The sequence below is a fragment of the Ciconia boyciana genome, chromosome 2 (assembly GCF_034638445.1).
Source record: "Ciconia boyciana chromosome 2, ASM3463844v1, whole genome shotgun sequence".
NCBI lineage: Eukaryota > Metazoa > Chordata > Aves > Ciconiiformes > Ciconiidae > Ciconia > Ciconia boyciana.
In genome coordinates, this window is record NC_132935.1 from 130,893,676 (window position 1) to 130,914,013 (window position 20,338).

A 20,338-nucleotide genomic window follows, 5' to 3' on the forward strand; every position below is an offset into this window, starting at 1 on the left:
CTAGGAAAAGCTCTAATGAAAGACAGTTCGCCTTTCCTTATTTATCCAAAATCCAAGCTCTTTTAGTGGAAGCAGATAAGAGAGACTCCAGTAAGATGAACCCTAGATAAAGCAGTATCACATACTAGTGAGACCGCAACAGCTTCTTCCACTTCTGCCAGAAAGATGTGAAAAGGAGGACAGGGGTATGATTTTGATTTACGTTTAGTAAGGTTCTTGATTAATCTAGCAGAAGCGTTGCCTGTCTCCTGACTGTGCCAGTATAAGGGTAAGTGTGTTGTGGTGCTGGTTTTTGTTCTTTCTTTCCAAACAACAGTGGAGATCAGTTCTCTAGTTTTAGCTGTAGAATATTCCCAAACAATAGCTGTTTTGAAGACAGCTTCTCTGGATTATTTTTTAAGTGCCCTGTGTAACTCTTTAAAAGTTAAGTGTTCCCTGCAGTTAATTCTTTGGAGACAATGTGTAAGCTATCAGAATTTGCTGGTGCCTAAAGACATATCTAGAAACAATGACACAAAACGGAACAAACACACCATGGGAGGAGCTTCAGCTTTTTGAAGAAGTGTGACTCAAGTCTTCCTGCCAATCCTTTGTTTGCCTGCAAATGAACCTCTGAATAAAATTTGTCAATGCTATATGAAAAAAAAAAGTCAGGAAGCAAAGAACATCCCTGTGTGAACCCATTAAATGGTACTTTTTGGAAAGTGCCACACATTGGGAGATAAAAGTCCAGATTACTCAGGCAGACAAATTGCATGCATTAGAACCGCACAGATTATTCTCCTTCTTGTCCCACCTTGTATCTTGAAAGCCCAACACATGCCTAAGACCTAGCGGGAGTTCCTAGCAATTTGTGTGATTTTGCCCGTAACATTAATCACTTTTTGGTTTTTTAACAGGAAGCCCAGCCACGATCAGACCACTTGACCACTAACATTTTACTTTTTCACTCACAGAATGTGAACGGTATAAAGTACCATGCCAAGAACGGCCACAGAACGCAAATCCGCGTACGCAAACCATTCAAATGTCGCTGTGGAAAGAGTTACAAGACAGCTCAGGGCCTGCGGCACCACACAATCAATTTCCATCCCCCCGTGTCTGCTGAGATTATCAGGAAGATGCAGCAATAACATGCTGGTCACAAATGTGCCAAGAAACCCTCACCAGCAGTTGCTGATTTTGAGAACAGCCACCTTTTTCAGGGGAAGCATTCAGCAACCCTTTAAAAAAAAAATTAAATGCATGCTTTAAAATTTTCTGTAATTTTGGAATGATGTATCTTTGTAGAGTTAATGATTTTGTACATTTGCACATGTAATCATCATACCCATTTTCATTACTTTGAGATAAGGTGCTATAAAAGCTGTAGGTTCTTCAGAACATTTTTCTCCAAAACAGGAAAGAATCTGGGGGGGCGTTGCGTATTTAGTTGTACTGAAGTGTTGAATAGGAGCGAGAGGAGGAGAGCTTGGCACTGACATCCTTTCAAGATTGTAGCGTGATGAAGACTTTCAATGCATCTGTCAATGTGTGTGCAAAAACCAAAACAATACCATCCTCGTCAAACTATAGTTAACATGCCTTACGTAATGGAGTTATCAGTGGAGTAGCAAGTCTTTTAGGTAATGGAAATATAAATAAGAAAGAATGTTTAACATAATATGCTAAAAATATTTTCATACTTAAATAACATACATAAAAAGGTGTGCTTGCTGTATTTTATATTATCTTGCAAATCTTTTTTTTTTTCCCTCTTGAAATGCTGAAAATCTTGCCATTCGAACTAGTAAACAATCACTTTAGTGTTAGAAATTACTATTTTTTTTGTACAAGATGTCATATTATGTTCATGCCCATCAAACTTTTGAGGACCAATATCCCAGTCCAACTAAATATTTACCCCTGAACTATCTGTTAGAAAGACACTTGGAAATACTTAAGTGCAAATTTATGTGTGTGTGAGAAACAATTATCTTCATCTCAGATGAAGTTTTAAAGCACTTTGTAGTTCTCTATTGCCAACAGATTTAATGTTTTATGTGTTGCCAATTCTTGCAACTACTGTACGAGCATGTGCCTGTGGTTGCAAATAAAAATTAAAAATTCTACGCATGGTTTAAGGAGGTCCATGATTTGTGCTAAGGGAGTTTCTAATGCCTCTCCCTTGTGTTCATTGTACTTTGAGATTTTCTTTGTGCGTTTTTTTGCTTCTCATTGTAGGTCACTGCATTCCATGTGGAAGTGTCTGTTTAGCTTTACAGTTAATTTTGCTGAAATACGACATATGAGCCTTACTGAAGATTAAGTGCTTCTTGCAGCAGGTGGTCAGAGACTGACTTAAAACAAAAGCCAACATGAGCACGCTTCATGTCTGGACCATACCTGAACATTTGTTGCTTACCATCCTGCCTTCAGCGTTCTTCTCTCACAAGTGCTGTTCTTGGGAGTTGAGCTGGCCAGGAGCAGAGGTGGGCACCCCCGCCCAGAAACACTTCTTGCACGGTGAGGGTGAGGGAGGAAGGCACTGTGTTAAACACAGCAATCGCCTTTGCTTCATTCCTGTTCTTTTAAGTGCAAAAGAAAGCTCAAATAAAGGAGGAATGAGCTTTCCCTTTTTTTTTCCCCCCAAAGCTTTAAAGGAAAACGTTGTAAGGATGAGGATTACCTATTCTCCAGCAGAGTAAAAGTCTCATTAAAACACTTAAGAATCATCCTAATGAATAAGCGTTTAGAACACACGAATCAAAATAAAACATCACTTTTTTGGTGATGGTGGTTGTGTCATACAGTACTGTCAGCTGGCTTTAAAGGATGATCCAGACATGAGAGTTACTGGTACACAAAGGGCCCCAGCTGGCCACTTCCTACCTTCTGCAGTTTTGGCAACAGATCTGGCCAACAAATACATTTTGGCTCTGCTCCTAGTGCAAGAAACTACAGGCTGGGTAAGTTCATTCAACAGCTAAACAGTCATAAAACACCATTGTTGCATGTAAATTCCTTCCAACTATAAAAATGAAAATCCAGTTTCTATTTACCTATTCATTGTGACAGTATTATTAAACAGGTAAAGATGGGACTATTTTGTTATACTGTGTATAGTGAATGTATTGTACTGTGTCTGTGAAAAGTGTGCTTTAAATTATATTTTCATATGTTTTGTTGGGGACAAAGTACTTTAAGTTTGAAAGTGACAGAGGTTTGTTTTAGAACTGAAGGCAACTTAAAGAATTCCTGTCAAGAAAGCTGCTTATAAATGTAAATCAAATCACATTTAAAATAAACTGCCTCTGACCTAAAAAGACTGCTCTTTGCTCATTCCTAACCTGAAGAGTTAAGTCCTTGGTCTGTATATAGTCTTTTATTTGTATATTTTACTTTGGTATCATCAAACTCTGTATTCAGTAAACACCATTAATGCTCCAAATTACACAGAATGCTACAGCCTGGAGAGAAAAAAAAAAAAAAAAAGGAGTATTTTGATTTAATCGGCCAAAAGGACTTCAGATTTCACAGGCTGTTTCCTTCCACCATCGCAAGAGGGCTGAGGTTAGCAGATAGAATTTGCATTGATGCTACAGAAGCCCCCATTTATTGGTAGGGTATGGGTTACCTTTCTTCTAAGGGTTTTCAGAAATGAAGTGGCTCTCACTAATGAAAGGAGAAGTCATGAAAGTTTTAATTCAGTTAGGTTGTGGGAGAGCTATTTGGCTTCTGTCACATACCTGCGAACTCACTGGGTAGGTTATTTTAAGCAGCCACATCAGGGTGGCCATTTAACAGGGAAACTTTTTAAGTAATCCCCTGTATAGACACACATCTAGGAGAAGTCCCAGGTTTTGAGGTTGTCCTGCCTGTGTGGGATACCAACCTCTGAGACTTCATAAGTCTTTAATAATATGATAACTCATAATATTTTGGTTTTATAGCCTGTTCTGTTTCCATATGCTGGTGAGTTATGGTAACAAAAAATAGACAAAATATTCTTTCAGTACTTCCATGCCTTACCTCAGACCATCTCTTGACATGGAGTTCACAGTTAAAAAAAAAAAAACAACCTAAGACTTAAAATGGAACACGAGGACTGATGGAGTAGCTGCTACCCAAGACACTGAGATTTATCTGTCATCCAGCTTTTAATAAATCCTGCATTGAACAGGATATTGCATGTGTTCATGAGAGAACTGCAGACAACAGAAGCTACTCAAAACCTTAATCCCTGAGTGTCTCTCAAATAAAGAACAGAAGTAGAGGTGAGCAACAGTTTCTTTGTCATACAAAGCTGAAACAACATTTACTGTAACTATGTAAAGCCTAAACTCTGTTTTATTTCAAAATGAGCAGCAGGAAAAAAGGACCACTGACTCCATGAATAATTTTGCTTTTAATGTAACAAGACTACTGTACAACAAGTGGAAAGCAAATTTACTTAATACAGTTAAAGTAAATATAAAATGTTTAGATATACACACATTTTTACTTACTGGAAAGAAATAGATAAAATTAAAACGCAGAAGGTTTTAAAAGCCCTAAGCCAAAAGGAACACAATTCACTGTTGTGAAAATATAACAATATTTTCTACTGAATGCAATTGCAACATAATGGCAATGATTTTTTTAAACAATTACTTTTAGGCATTTAAGCACAGCAGTTTCTTTCAACTCAAAAATACTGCCTTAAGGTATAACTTACTAATTGAACATTATCCCTTAAGGCGAACATCCTGTATGTAAGACTGAAGTATTTGCCATTCCTTTTGTTGCAAGCATGTAATCTCACAGTACATGCATCTACATTTCAGAAATGTACTAGAAAACTATATTTTTCATAGGGTAAGTAATGTAACTTTCTGATTTAACTGTTACTCAAAGAAAAACTACCCAACTTTGCTAGGAGAAACATCTGTTTATTACATTTTTAGACATACCTCAGTTATGGTCAAGAGAAACCCTAAGTGTTTTGGTAGCATTTTTACGTAGCTGAGGAGCATCATGAAGCTGGTCTCATTTTTTCTGAGGCTGAGTCACTCCTGTGTCCTTACAAATTCCACTAAGTAGGGGAATAAATAGCTACATACACAAGAAGGTGGGGTTTTGTGGGGTTTTTTTAGTATAATGTTAGGTAGTGAGAGAAGATAACCCAACAGCAGCTTACAGCCACGATTTGTCACGGCTCCCATTAGAGTACATTAGCTTTTAATCAGAAGTTTGCACTGTTACAGGAAAGCTGCACTGGTTTTGTTCCGTAGGTGGACTACTCAAAGGTGTGGGTTTGTAAGCTACACTGCAAAACAAAGTATTTAATCAAAATTTAATACGTTCTGATCAAAGTGCGTCTGAACATGCCTCTCAAACCCTTGCTGATCATAGTCAGGCGGGAACTGCTCACTGCACATGGGGCACACCTTCCAGTGACTCTCAACGTGTTCCTCAAACTTGCTCTGATCGTAGTTCGGTGGAAACATCACATCGCAAAGAGGGCACTTCTTGTGCACATCAAAACTTCATGAGGAGGTGGAGAGAAAGAAAAAAGGAAACAGTTACTTAATCTGTTATTGCAGAATATCAAAGTCAGATCCTGTTGCCACCAACGTTAAGAGCTTTACTACAAACTTAAATTTGAGCAGACTGTGCATCTAAGCAAGTATCATACAGCTAATTTAAAGGTCTTTGCTGAAAGTGCTCAATAGTTAAAGTAGTTTTACACAGGAATTCCAAAATAACCTGGCATTTTAAAAGCAACATAATTTTGACATAATTCCAGCTACCACTGAATACAAATCTATTGAATGTCTTAATGGCCAAGCAGTTTCATGGGAAACCACTCTCTCTGCTCATAAATGCTTGCTCTTAGCAAACATAACACTTTATAAAAGCTCTAAACTTAGGTTCACAATTAGGTTGGAAAGAGAGAGGAAAAAACAAAAGTTACTCATTCATTTACTGAAGAAATTGTCCACGTTCTGTCAGAATAAGGTATAACACAAATAGTCTACCCAGCCTAACAGCATATTCTCTGACAGTTAACTGTAAACCAAACACTTACTGAAAATGCTTAATAGTTTTTCATCTCCACCCCCCCACCCCTGAGTAAATAAGTCCAGTTATATAGAAACCTATCCATGCCATTAAAGACCAATAAAAGATAACATTTACCTGGAATCAAAGCAGAAACCTGTTCCATGTTCGTGCAAGAGAAGACTTGGAGGATCAGGAGCAGAAGGTACAGTGTTGTCATCATCCTATGAAAAAAGAGGAAATATTTTAAATAATACCCACTAGAAACAGCTTTTTTCTTTCCCCTCCAAATACTTTTTTGTTACCAAGTGTAAACATGGATGAAATTTACCTTTGGTTTTATAATCTCTGCAGCATTAAGTTTTACTTCAGTGTACAAAAGAGAGACGTGGTTAATGAACAGGAAAAGCGAAACACAGGCTGCCTTTTGACCATGTACCTAGAGCAGAAATCTGTGCCAGTACTGCTAGAATGCTTCTACTAACACAGTAACGAAGGAAATGCAGGTCACCTCACTGTTCATGCCTGGGGGCCAAGTCGGAACAGAAAAACCTGTGTTAAACTGAATGCAGGGCATCACACTACAGACCATAGTAGCGTTTTATCGAGAGCTCAAACTCAAAAATAAATTCTAGACAACAGAACGTCGAGTCAGACTTTAAAAAGCTGTCAATTTAAATTTCAGCAAGGGGAAAAAAGACATTGATTTCGATTCACATGCTTGCCTCCCAACGGTCAGTTTTGAGTGATCTGCCTATGCCGCTCTCACCAGCCAAGCATGTCACACGTTTCAGGCTGCCGTCAGGCTCATCAGCTAAATTGCCCTGTTTGGCTGCTTCCTCTCATCAGCTCTGTCAGTTGTGCTCTCCCTTCACAGACACTAACAGCACATAAATAGCAGCAGCAGGCACTGATGAGGATCGCTCTGCTGATGGACAAGCAGGTTTGCCTCAGAGCTTCTCTCGGGTTAGGAAGGCAGGTCAGCCTCCAGGGAATATGCTGCTGCTCCTCACTTCCCGCAAGAGAGAGAAATCTGCCGGCAATGGGAAATTCTCAAGCAGAAAAAATGAAGAGCACCTACAGTGACTGGATTCTAAGAGTTCCCTTCTGACAAGCAAGGGGTCAGGGCACCTCCATTTTGCAGGTTTGGGGGTTGGGTTTCTTATTCTGTGATGACATTATTACTAATTAAGATTTAAGTAAGCACAGTGAGGTAAGCAAACACAATTAGGGGAAGAAAACGACACAAAAGGAAAATAAGAAAGCAGGAAGAAAATCAGAACTGTGTTTGTAAACCCATTCTTCATGCAGTAGAAAACTATTTGCTATACAGCATCTTGGTTCTGTTCTGCTATTAGATAATGCAGCACAAAAGCTATTCATCTCAAGGTGGGAATACAAGTAAATTCAGCCAGATTTTTGAAACTCCAACTCCTAGTTCATTTTTCTTTTCATCTCAAAGACGCCTTACATGCAAGAATTATGAATTACCTAGCAGATCTTCAAAAATGGATGCGCAAAGGACCATATATAACAGCATACATGCTATATGTTTTATACAGATAACCAATACATATATTCAGACATATTTCATTTTTAGGCTAACATACTTAACATCCTTACAAAGAGTTAATGGCAACAAGGCAGGATGGGAAGATCCCTCAATATTTTTCTTCTCCTGACAACAGCTGTTTAGTTTCAACCATTTAACATTTCCATTAAGCAGCTAGTGGGGCTTGCTGTGACAGATGCTAGCAACAGACATATTTTCCTGTCTACCTTGCTTGCTTTGCACCTGCAGTAAAAAGGGCATATGGGTTTTAAAATATTATTTGTTCCTTTTGTCACGAAAGAGGTAGGATGTATGTGTTAAAGAAGAAAAACTATTTAAAGTACTCTTGTGCTACAATGCTACAGCTTATATAGTGCCAAAAACATGACAAATTTGCTGAATACCAGACTGTGAGCAGACCAGGACTCACCTGAGAAAATGAATGCGCATCTTCCTTCAAAAAAATAGTTCCACTACAAACACAGGCCTAATTAACATTTAAATCCTTTAGAAAAGACTTTCTTATAATTCTTTACTGTTTGTCACTCACTCATTCTTGAACACAGGGCATTTTTGTCACAGCACTTGTATTAATACTTGGTTGCAAGTGACAAGGTGGACGAGGTACTTCTCTGGTGAAAGGGCTCTTCAGCCTCAAATTCCTTAAGTAAGCTTTATTTAGGACAGATTAGCAGACCCAATGACAAATGCATACATTATTCATTATATTAAGGGTTATTAATTTTAGTTGAATAAGCAGTCAGGATTTACCAATACTAAATATTAACTTGGTGTATAAAGGCATTAACCAAAATTATGCGGCTAGCATGATGCAGATGGGGGTCTCTTCCCATTCAAAATTGCTGATGCATTCAACAAAACCCAACTTTTAGAAAGGGTCTTTACACTGACCTGAAAGAAACCGCTAACCTGAATGCCCAACTGTACAGAACACAGAACTCATTCCTGAAATAAATCCACCTTCCATACAAATGTTAGGATACCACAGAAATTTTCGTTTCCCTAACAGAAAAGGAAACCTCTCAGTCTTTTTGCATGCATTACACAAAAATTAAAGTGTACTGAGTGGCAAATGAAATATGTTCATACAACACTATTCAAGTAGAACTGATCCTACCAATGCCCTCCATCCATTTCTATTAGCTGTGTCAGCAGAAGTAGACTGCTTTAGCATGAGCTTCCCTACATGCATATTTCTGCTCTACTACCACAGTCCAGGGGAAAGTTAAGATTTTAATTAGAATCAACAAAATGCAAACTTATTTATATGAAGGTTTGCCATTTACAAAATTTATTTTTAAAAAATTGGCACTGCCTGCCCACCTTATATAAAGCTTTAATAGGTTAATAGGTTCAGTGGGGTTTTTTAGTTTGTTTTGGGTGGGTTTTTCCCATTATTTACTGTAGTTATTTTAGTTATTTGTTCAATATTTTGCCCCTCCCCCCCTTTTTTTGTAAAACATTTGGGTTACTGCTAGTCACTTGGTAAGATGAAATTGTTTACATCTTTTGTCCTTCCTTTCAGCTTCTAGCAAGTGTGACACCCTACCTACCATGTACAAATATAACATTCCTCCTCATTCCTTTGATTTGAAAAAGAGTTATGATGCTTTCCTCTACATGGGCACACATGCACCGTCCTGCATTGCTGCCTTGTAGGCACTAGCTTCAACAAAAGGCACGCACAAGTTATTAACAGTTTAAAAAAAGGCTTTTCTGATGTCAAAGTAACATTAAGTTTGGTATGTCCTAAGGATATAGCCTTCTCATGACCCAGTTCGATTAATTGTAAAAATCATCCTGTGTGTTCCTTAAAGTAGCTTCTGACCTGTGCACCATGTAAGAATGGCAATACTAAGCATGTATTGATATTATGCTGTTAAGATACAGAAAGCCTGTCTCTTCAGTGTACTTTTGCTCCTGGCCAAGTATATAAAGATCAATTCTTAACCTTTTGTTGTGCTTAACCCAAACAAGAAGAATGCAAATCTCTATTAAGCATACCTCAAAGTGCATATTACAAAGATTACCATGTAATTAAAGAATGGTCAAACAGTAACAATGAGAACTTCATCTTAGTCTGAGAGTATTTCAAAGCTATTTTAATTACAAGTCACACTAAACAGTGTACAATCACCAATAACTAAAAATTCTCATGCACGGCCCTGGGGTAACTTGGAACTTCTGGAAAACACAGAAAATGTCCGATAGTATTGGACTCTGACAGCTGTCTATTTCTGTCATTTCAGATGGACAAAACTCCTAAAGTGTACCCTGTAAAGCAGAGAACTATATGAAGGGAGCACAGATCTTACTCATCTTGGTTCACAATCACTTAATGCCCAGTTTCTTCCAGCTAGTATAACCAATGACACATTCTTTATTCTTATAAATGATGTTACATATGCTGTTCAACCTGACATTTAAAACCGGTCACTCTCCCATGGTAAAGCAAACCATCCTCTGAAGACTCAAGAGCTGAAATGAGAAGTCTAGTTGAAGCTGCTTTACAGAAAATTTGACAATAATTGCCGGGAGGCCAGGCCTCAATGGCTCAGCCTATGCTGTATTTTAAGCACAGGCATCAGCTTACTCTCAAGACCCCACAGTTGAGTCATCCAAGTTATCTGGACGGAAGCCCATACTCCGTATTTTGAGAAAGGGACAGTTTAATCTGCCCTTTGTGCAGACCCAGAGCCAGCTTTCTTGCACTCCAGACTGATGACCAGGGACACTGCTGCACATACTTAGTCTAAGACCTCTACAGCACCCTGCAGTGATGTAACTGAGATATGTGGCCTCAGGTCCTTACGAAAAAAGAGTCTGACAGCACACACCCACAGGCTGGCACTGTGGTTATGCAGCATAACAAGTGCCAGGCCTTCTGAAGTCAGAAGTTTGGCTATCTAGGTTAACAAGTTATAAAGGATGCCTTTAACGTCATGGCTTAACTAGTATCACTGGACTGTAACTCTGACTCTTTAAAATTGCCACAAGTTCCACAGACTACATGAATCATAAAGATAAATATAGTATTACACAATAAAGCATGCTAAAAAACAGGGGGTTTGCCACTAGAAGAAGGGAAAGCCAGACATTAACTGTCAGAAATAAGCGCAACTCATCCAGTTTTACCAGAACTAACCAATTTTGTCTCGAGTACTGCTTTCACGATTACAACTGTCACCAGTTCCAAGACTGCCAAACAGAAATGAGAAACAAAGCCGTGTGACACTGTACAAAAACTATAGACTTGAACAATCCCCAACTCAGATTTCTACAGATCATTTTAACATGCCACAGTAAGCGAAGCAATACCCATCTTAAGCTTTAAACAATAAACAAACAGCCACACCACTAACATGTGGTGCAGGTAAACTGGAAAGAAGAGTACATACATTTTCTTTCTGCGATTCAGCTCTGCTGTGAGAGTGAAATCAAACTCTTTTAGGTGTCTCTACCTCTCTGCAAGCAGTCTGGTCTCCCAAGAGGTACCCAGATACCAACTGCTCCCTTGGCTGCCAGGGTAAGAACAGGCTAATATAGTGTAGTGGGTTTTTTTCCTAGAAGAAAGGCTATTTTGGATTCATCTCAAAAAATATCCTGACCTGGTTGTCAGTTGCCAAAAGTTACACCCCCCACCCCCCACAAATTTACTGTGACTAACAACATTGTTTAAGAGTCTCAGGATAGTTATTCTGGGCTTACTGCCAAGTGTAATCAAGACTACATTTCTAAAACTCACACTTTAGCATTAAAAAAATATATATATGTTTTGTTTATGGATCTCTCCCATACATACTTGCTTCTAGAAATTATTTGCTCCAAATGATTACATTTTGGTCAATTATGGGAGCATGAGCAAATGGAAAGTTAGTGCTGAGTAGATGACGGCAGGAACTTGTGGCAAGTCAACTATTCTACATAAAATCACCGCTGTGTGCATGCTCATCTGGCATGATTAACACAGACCAGCTTATCCCTCTCAGAAATCACGGTTTAATTGGCCTAAGAGTTCCAAAAGGCAAAGCTATGAAGAATTCTGGAAAGTCTTCGAGTCATACAAAACTGATGTTTTTTCATGTCAACCAAAGACATGGAAGAGCCCATTCCCAAGGAACAAAGTTTTGGGAAAAACAAAATCGGAACACAACAGCAGCCTTAAACAAAAATTCTGATGCATTTGCAGATGTATCCTTACTTGGTCTACAACTCAGAGAAAATGAAGACAGTAAAGGCAGCATAAGTTTCAGTATAGCAGGAGTGTCACCGTCACCTGATCTTATACTGCTACTCAAGATAATGGCCAGTAACAAAAATGTCTTTACCAAGAAGCAGCAAGGGAAGCCCACTGCACTTGGGGTAAGAGCAACCAGCATTCTCCTTAGGAATGCAGAAACTAAGTTCAGGTCCCATTAGGAGCAAGTGCCACAGCAGAAGGCTCATCTCAATCATGAGCTTGAGAATTTTGTAACTTACCAGTAGGAAGGACAAAATGACTTTGTAGAGGGTTACAAAGATAGCAGCTGTACTTCACAGAATTGAACATCAAATCATTAGTTGCAGGTACAGAAGCATCCCCAGGCAAATAATTCATGCACAACTTTAGCATGAAAATAATCCTCTTAAAGTGAGCTTAGGGCATCTGTGATGTCTTTCCTTCTATGAATGGGACTGGTACACATCCTAGCACCCATCCAGTACTACAGGGCTATGCAAAAATCCTGCCTCACTAGGCCAAATGTGCTCTTAAGGAGCATATAGAACTTCTGACACTGGAATGAGAAAGCAGCAGTGAGTGAAGAGAGACCAAGCTTGCACCCTTCTTTCCGACTGCCAACCAAAAGGGTAGTTACTACCTTGTGCCATACCTACTCGATTAATGTAATTGAAAGACTCATATTTCCTCCTTGGGATAGGTAGAGATCAACCAAGGCTGTCTCACAGATATTTTTAAGAGGTGTATTGCTAAAAAGTACACATGATGGCAGCCACTTTAGCTCAACAGGCTGACAGTTTTTCTTCATTGGGAAGGAAAATAGAGGAGAACCTTTCTGTTGATGTAGAAAATGATGGTTGACCCTAACAATAAGCAATTTACAATTCTAATGACACGGAATAGAAACGTGATCTTTTTCATATATTGCAGATAAGGTACCATGAGTTAGATCTTTTCCAGTACAAGACAAAAAGCATATTAAATGGATCATTACCCAGGAACACAAGATTCCTTTAGGCAAAAGTAAACTCAGCACCTCAAACAAGTATGTTGCAAGACTGATGAAGAAAAAGTTTGCATTAAAAAACAAAACAAAAAAACCAAAAACACCTTATGAAGACTTTTCAAAAATAAGGAGACACATGAGATTCCTGTACAGAAGGTTTGCATCAATTCAGACAGGTTCAAGATACTTCACTAAAGAGGACAATTTCAGTTCAAGTAAAGGAGTCAAGTTTTACCACCAAAAAGAGAACTAAGGAGTCTTGACTTTCTCTGGATTTGTCTTGCATTCCCCCTAACACTTCTCCCCCCACATCATCTCATGTTCTCTCCCTGTTTAGTTGGAGTAGTGACCAGTTTGCAGGCATATTCAGGCTGATTAGCCAGCTGTCAGCTGCCTGTTAGAACAAGAATTTAAGGTCTCTCTCTTCTCCCAAGCAATTGTCAAAAAACCTGTAGGAAGTCAGTATCTAACACCTCTACCACATGTCAAACATGGCTGAAGTTAGCAGAAGAAAGCAAAAACAATATCCAGAAAGAAATAAAAAATGAGGGCAAGAAGGCAATATAAAAATCTGAACAAACTGGAAGAGAATTCCATTTTGAGCAAATGCCAGAGTACAGACAAACAGAAAACAGGTACTCCACTTACGTCAATTCACAGCACAAATAATCCTGTACGAGTTGTTTAAGTGCTGGAATGGTCCAATGAAGGCAAAGGCTTTAAGACTCAACGACTATCAACAAGTAGAGTGGAAATGTACAAATGGCAAACACACAAAGACAAATTCTAGATTCTTTCCCTGGTGCTAAGGAAGACATGCTGCAGCTGGAAACAGAGTAACTCAACATTTACAATGAAAGGAGGTCAAGGTAATAACAGTTGCAGAGATGTGGTTTGTAGGTTTGAAGCAATTCTACCTAATTCCCTGTCCAGAAAACACTTCTGGGAGAAGCATTCAAGTTCTCCTCTGTCATCCAGATAGTTTATTAAGTTACTCAACTGCACAGGAATGTAAACAGCAACTACAGCAGGTAAGTTTGATTTGCTAGACCCTCTCATAGTTTGATGACCTATTCCTAAGGCTAGATGAATATCCTAAAGGAAAGGAGGTCCCATTTCTGGCCTTCATTCTGTAGACGGAAGTCACAAAGCTTCTCTCACACATGTGTGTACACACTTCCCTACTCTCACCTTATAAACCAACAAAAGCCTATTTCAGTCATATCTGAAAAGTCTCTTTACAGTTGTGTGTATACAACCTTTACTTCATTCTCCCATGTATCGTAATATTGGCCCAGGGCCTCAAAGATCTGTCATCTTAGATAAAAAATGTAGACATGTTCATCATCATAGGTAAACCACCATAGCCATGAAGTGGTGGAAGTGACTACAACACCCTCAAGTTCTTAAGCTAATATAACGTGTAGTAATAGGAACGTGGAGAGGAAGATGACAGAAGTCCATACAATGGTAATATTTTAAACAGCACGGCAAGACTACCAACCCTTTTCTTCTGGGAGGGAATCCTCCTCCAACAAAAGGCTCTACATCTTACTGGTTTAAAAATGCACAGAATTACATCTTAAACAGCTTATTTTAAAAACCAGTACAACAAATGGTAATCTCTTCATATTTATCATTTTATATTTGCTGTTTCTTCTGCCCAAATGACAGGCTCTCCTTTATTATGAATTACCTAGATATATGGAATTTTTCCCTGGTTATTTCTTTAAATACTGCATTATAACTGTTTTATCTTTGGCATATTATTAAGTCTCTCTAGAAAGATTCTTGCAACTACTCGTTTCCATGTAAATTTGTACACTACACATACAGTCTATATTTGAGAGGAGTACGCAACTGATTCTCATTTGAAAGTAAAAAAATAAAGATATAAATTATTTGATTTAAAGGCACCTTTTCTCAAGTTGAACTTTATTTAAGCCTGTTATATTCCATCTCATTACAAAAATCCAAGCTGTGTCAGCAAATGAGCACAAGACTCTAGCACTGTTTCTCTTGGGTTTGCAAGAGGGCAAAGCACATAGATCAGAAAGAACACCCTGCTAATTAAACTGAAGCAGATGACTAAAGAAGAGAAGAGCTTGTCATATGTAATATCTACGTCAAGAATGATCAGATTAAATATGCAAAATGTGAAGTAAAGGTGGGCAACAGCATTAAGCTCACATTCTAGATCTCGAAGAGGCTGCAAAAGTTCTGACAGTTTCTCTAATTATTCACAGTAATGGACATCGGGGGCAAAAGGCAGGAGGGAGAAACACATTTTTCTCCATTATAGGTGCTGAGCACCAGGGCTAAAATCATGCCTGTCTGAACACTGATCAGTTTCTGCAAAGGTTAATAGCAATTAAATGTGGCAAACTAGACTAAATGAGAAACAGGTCATGATACCACTGTACTTGCAAAGAGCACAATACTTTGCAGAAAGGTATTTCTTGTTTAATATTTTTGAAGGTGCAAGAGTACTTAGAATAAGAAAGAGTAGTAAGTCTGTTCCTGTTCAAATGAACACATACAGTCCAGTTTATTACAGAAGCCAATCTACTAAAATAATTTTTTTATACCAGAATGTGCAAGTTAACTGTATTAAAACGAAAAGCTAACCAATTTCCACTTAAAACATACAAAAAGCCCTAAAAAAGAAATCAGTGAGAATCTGTTACTTTCAGTTTAATCAACTTTAGATAACAGTCAACTAGCTCTTCCAAATACATGTCTAACAGCAAAAAACATTCAAAATGGAAATTAATAAATGCAGATTTGCAAGAGACAGAACAAAAGATTAATACATTAGAATGAAGTATCTTATACGATACAATTTTTCATTCAGCATTTAACTGAAAATACTAGTATCAGAATCCTTCAGATTTTTTGTTTGTTTTATTACAATTTAGTTCCTACACACAAATTGTAAAAGGACTAAGATGTGGCTACATTTTGAGCCCACATTTTACCACACACGAGAGAGAAAAAAATCAGAATGAGTTGAGATTACTTGGATTTTTCTACTTGAGTATTTAAAAATATTAAGAAGCTACTGTCCTAATACGAAAACAAAGCTGTCAGTAACCCAAGAGACTGGAGAAACAAGTATATTATCATCAACTGATGTGCAGAGTTTTCTCCTTCAAAGCAAGCAATATTCACCTAAAACATTGTTCAGGGAAAAGAAAAATCAATTCTGGATTTACATAACAATAACTCAGGTTTATCAGATACTGAAAACCTATGTGCAACTCCTGATTACTCATTAGTAAACACATCAAGGAAAAAAAATAATTAAAAAAGGTAACTTGCATTGCTATCCTCAGGATCTTCTAAACCGTCCGGCCGACTAAGATTGCGTGAAGGCTGACTACACACTACATCATCTTCTAGCTCCCAAAAGGAAGTTCTAACAGGTGGTCTTTGGATCTCATCAGGATTAAAAGCGCCATCTGCTCCATCTGAAGAAAAATTAGTTAGAGCATCTTTGTTCAGCAGTTTGTATTTTGAGATTACAGATGTGCTACCTTATATTTAAAAATCAAGACTTAAACACATTTTCGGTTTAGATAATATAAAACAATAGAAGAGAAATCACCTTTTTCAAAAGGTATTTCTTTAAAACTTTGTTTACCTTACTGATTCTCATCAGTAAAATAAAGATACTTTATTAAATTCTCTCTATCAATAAAGGCTCTATACACCAATATAAAGATCATTGGTATTTAACCTGCATTAAATGAGCCATTGCTTTTGAAACAGCAAGAGAGAAATCAGGGGGGCAGGGGAATGGAATTTACTTACCTCTTCTTTCCTGAATTGCATAAGGGTTTCCATATTGCAATACTGGTAGTCTGCTTGGCACTGCAGGAACCGGTCCATTTTCCTCCGAATATGGGTTGCGAAAATGTAATGTCTGTTGTGAAATCTGTCCTTCCATCATCCTTCCAGCTTGATTTCCTGGTGTCCTGCCAAGTTCCTAAATAATGCAAAGTTTAAAATGTAATTAACCTATGGAGTCCTAGCAAAGTTTGAAATTTTTATGAAATATTTAGATGTGTTTTTAAAAATACATCTGCTAACCTTCCCACTGTCTTTTCATCTTGCTCTAGTGCCAAATATACCATACATACCAAAAATAGTCAATGAAGAAAATACAAAGATCTTTTAAAGACATTTTTTTCTCTTGTTTTGTCATCAGTTAATTCAAATTACATAAACAGAACTGCCACATTTTTCAAGAAATATCTGCATCCTTTTTAAAATGAAAAAAATCACTTAAATAGGTAAAGAACAAGTGGATTAACAATAACAACTAAAGATAATGTGCAGTGAGAAAAGTTTTTTAAAGTTAAAATTAAAAAGAAAATAATTTTTTTTCGTATCATACCATACCATTCAAGAATGCACCATTTTAGTATGTGAAGTACATGTATGTACATACTTGACATAATTCCCTATGAATTCATGAGTGGCAGATAAATTAAGAACTATTCAGTACATTGCACTGGATCCTTTCTGATATCTAACAGCAGAACATTGACCTACATGAAGTGTAACTTAACATTAGCTAAGCTGAGCTCAAGGTTGTCACTTTCGGTAGGAAATGAAAAATGTTAGAACAAACTTTTGCTCAATGTCCTTCACATGCACACACACACACAGGGAAAGAAACCAGCATGGAGAATTTAGAAGCAGTCTCATGTGATTTCTACAATATAACCTCCTTAAAGTTCCCCTTACTTGCATACAGAATCATGTGTACATGTTAAGCTCTGTACAATATTTGCAGATGTGTTAGATGTAGCCGTGTTTAAAACTGGAAGAGAATTACTTCGTTCAAATGCAGAGACCCTATCAAACATAACTCACCTAAAACTATACCTACAGAGGCAAAGATCCATTACTTTTCCTTGTTCTCAGTTCCTTTAAAAATCGATTTTTAAATACGTGATTAAATACGTTAAACTGGTTGGAATGATTTTGTCCTTGTTTGCGATTCTACTCGGTGATCATGTTCCACTTGTAATTATTAGGGGGGTCTTTTTAGTTGTTATTATTATGTCAAAATATCTCTATTACCATTACACCAAATATAGCCAAAAACTCCATTGTCCTAGTCACTGCTAACACAGATGACATTTTTGCATGTTTCTCCTTTTTGTGAACAGAAAGAAGAAAAAGGAATGTTTGGGTTTTTTCAATTAATATACAGTATTATCTACAATGTTGAGAAGTGGTTTGTGACTTGCAATGACTGAAGATACGAGAACACTTTCAAGCTGCACTGTAAAGCAGACTTAAGAATCCAGTTGGTACCTTTTGTTCTTACATTCAGAAAAGACAGACTGTACTCTGTAAAAAGATTACAGTCTAAAAGGTAAATCACAGGGAGAGCAGGAAAAAAAGATAACAAAGTAATGAGATAGGTCAATATGTTAAGCAGTGGTTTCTACATCAACGGCATGAAGTTGTCAGCTTCTTACTTGGCATGAGGGAAAGGGTAGTTTGCAGGAGCACCCTGAAGAAAATATTGTTACTCAGGAGAAATCTCTCTCCAAAACATAACAAAATAGCATGGAAAAAAAGTGCACATTTGAAAACGTAACAGAAAAATGATGAAGCATGGTCTCACAGATCAATACACGATATTTGAATAGGGAAGGAAAGACGACAGAGAATGGTACATCAGGAAAGATCTGGAAAAGATCCTGAAAGCATAACAAGTAATTCCTGATAAGTGCAGTGGAGGCTGACAGACAAATCAATGGGCTGGGAAAGTGCTGTGTACCCAACAACACTTTCTGAATGAAAACAAGGGAGAAAAGGTTTCTCCCATCAAGGCCAAAATGGGCTACAGCAAGTGTGACAATTCTATCAAAATTCTGGGCAAGCTTTTTAACTTGATGGACAGCTGGAGGAGACATTACAAATACTTTACATCAGCGGGATTTAGGTAAACACTGGGATAGCAAAAATTTAAAAATGGGTCAGATTGAAGACAATTTGCTCTATCATTCTGGACTATAACGTAGGCATGGTGGTCACGCCACTAGCAATCATGCGAAGGCCCCTGAATAGATATGTAAACTCAGCATTAATTACTAGACTGATGGATTAATTATCTATTTTTTATAACATTCAGACAATTGATTCTAGGAAGGAAAACTATTACTCAAGGTTGATATTTTCTATTTATATTAACAAATAGAAATTAGTGATATTTTTCACAAAGGTAATCCAGACTAGGTTACTCATTTCAAATAATATTTATACTACAAGCATCATATAGAACAAAACTGCACTTGTACTACTGTCTAATTACAAATAAGTGGATTTTAAATCCATGAGAAGTTGTATTTTCATACACAGATTCCAAAGTTATTACACTTCCTATGACAAATATTTTGCCCTCTATGAACTTAATAAGCAAAGTTCTAATTCATCCTTCGTCCTCCTTCTTTATATCCTCACCTACTTTATATATACATATACTCACAGTTTAGCAACGGTATGTATGGAGCTTACTTCCAAAATTCAGTGTTTTCATCCAAAATATAAAATTTTTTAATCTATTGAGGGTCTTAAATGGCCTACTTTATTTAATTCTGTTGTTTAAATATTTGTATCAGAAAGACAATTCTTTCAGAAAAGCTCAAACAGAACTCTTCAAAAAAATATACTTAAAATTCTAGATTCTTGCATATAATCCATAGAGAGAGTAATTATTATAAAATACTAAATGGTTTTTATAATTTACAAACCGTTAAAACTCTAAGCCAAGATATATGTTATAAGACAGTAATTAAAGTGACTTAAGTATAGTCAGTGCATCAGCTGTAATTCATCCAAAGAAGAGTCTCTCTCATCCTTCCATTTAATAAAATGGGTTAAGGGAAAGAGAGCATGTATGCCAAGAATATCCAAAGGAATATGCCATCTACAGTTCAGAACCAAGCAAAAAATTCTGAGACGTAAAAATGAAAATAATAATTTAAAAAATAGAGACTGTTAAGACAGAGATGCTTTCCAATCATTTTGTTCTTTCTGGTTAGTATTTTCTTCTGGATTCTCTGGGTTCATGTTTAATATTTGTTAATGTAACATTAACAAAAACCTCAAAGACGGAAGTGTGCGTTTTCCCCATAAGACTTTGAATTGAAACTTAAAACCAAGACTTCAATTAGCAATTTAACTACGTAAGTAGTGAAATGTCTCCGTTATTAAAAGGAACAGCTCAATGTATTTTTCTTAAAGATGGGTAAACTTCAGCTGAAACGCTAGAATACAAAAACGTAAAATCAAGTAGCAATAACTAGTCTGAAAACAAACCACTACTCAAATGAAAAAAGACAGAGATTATATATTTATTGTTATATATGTACTATCAGGTTTCAGATATAAAGGGTTTGGACTCCAACAGCAACATCATAAAGTCATGTTCAAACAGGAAGAACGTAGTTTCTACAAATGGTAAGGCAGCTTAGCGAAAGTTAGCTTTTTGGAGCAC

At 37.2% G+C, this 20,338-nt stretch overlaps 2 protein-coding genes across 7 annotated transcripts in view; one reads left to right on the top strand and one right to left on the bottom strand.

Annotated features, from left to right (window-relative positions):
- Positions 1 to 3,292, top strand: part of JAZF1 (JAZF zinc finger 1) — a 201,325-nt gene extending 198,033 nt beyond the window's left edge. The window contains exon 5 of the mRNA XM_072854066.1: positions 957 to 3,292. Coding sequence (XP_072710167.1) covers positions 957 to 1,133 — 177 coding nt within the window. The 3' untranslated portion in view covers positions 1,134 to 3,292. The remainder of the gene's footprint in view (positions 1 to 956) is intronic.
- Positions 3,293 to 4,370: 1,078 nt separating this feature from the next.
- The window catches only part of TAX1BP1 (Tax1 binding protein 1), a 66,133-nt gene continuing 50,165 nt past the window's right edge, over positions 4,371 to 20,338 (bottom strand). For 4 of the 6 annotated variants that reach the window (XM_072854070.1, XM_072854073.1, XM_072854071.1 and 1 more), the window contains 4 exons: positions 16,633 to 16,807; positions 16,141 to 16,289; positions 6,160 to 6,245; positions 4,371 to 5,505 (listed from right to left, as the gene is read on the bottom strand). In XM_072854070.1, coding sequence (XP_072710171.1) covers positions 5,304 to 5,505; positions 6,160 to 6,245; positions 16,141 to 16,289; positions 16,633 to 16,807 — 612 coding nt within the window. In that variant the 3' untranslated portion in view covers positions 4,371 to 5,303. The remainder of the gene's footprint in view (positions 5,506 to 6,159; positions 6,246 to 16,140; positions 16,290 to 16,632; positions 16,808 to 20,338) is intronic. The other 2 variants (XM_072854072.1, XM_072854068.1) reach the window with 1 other exon arrangement.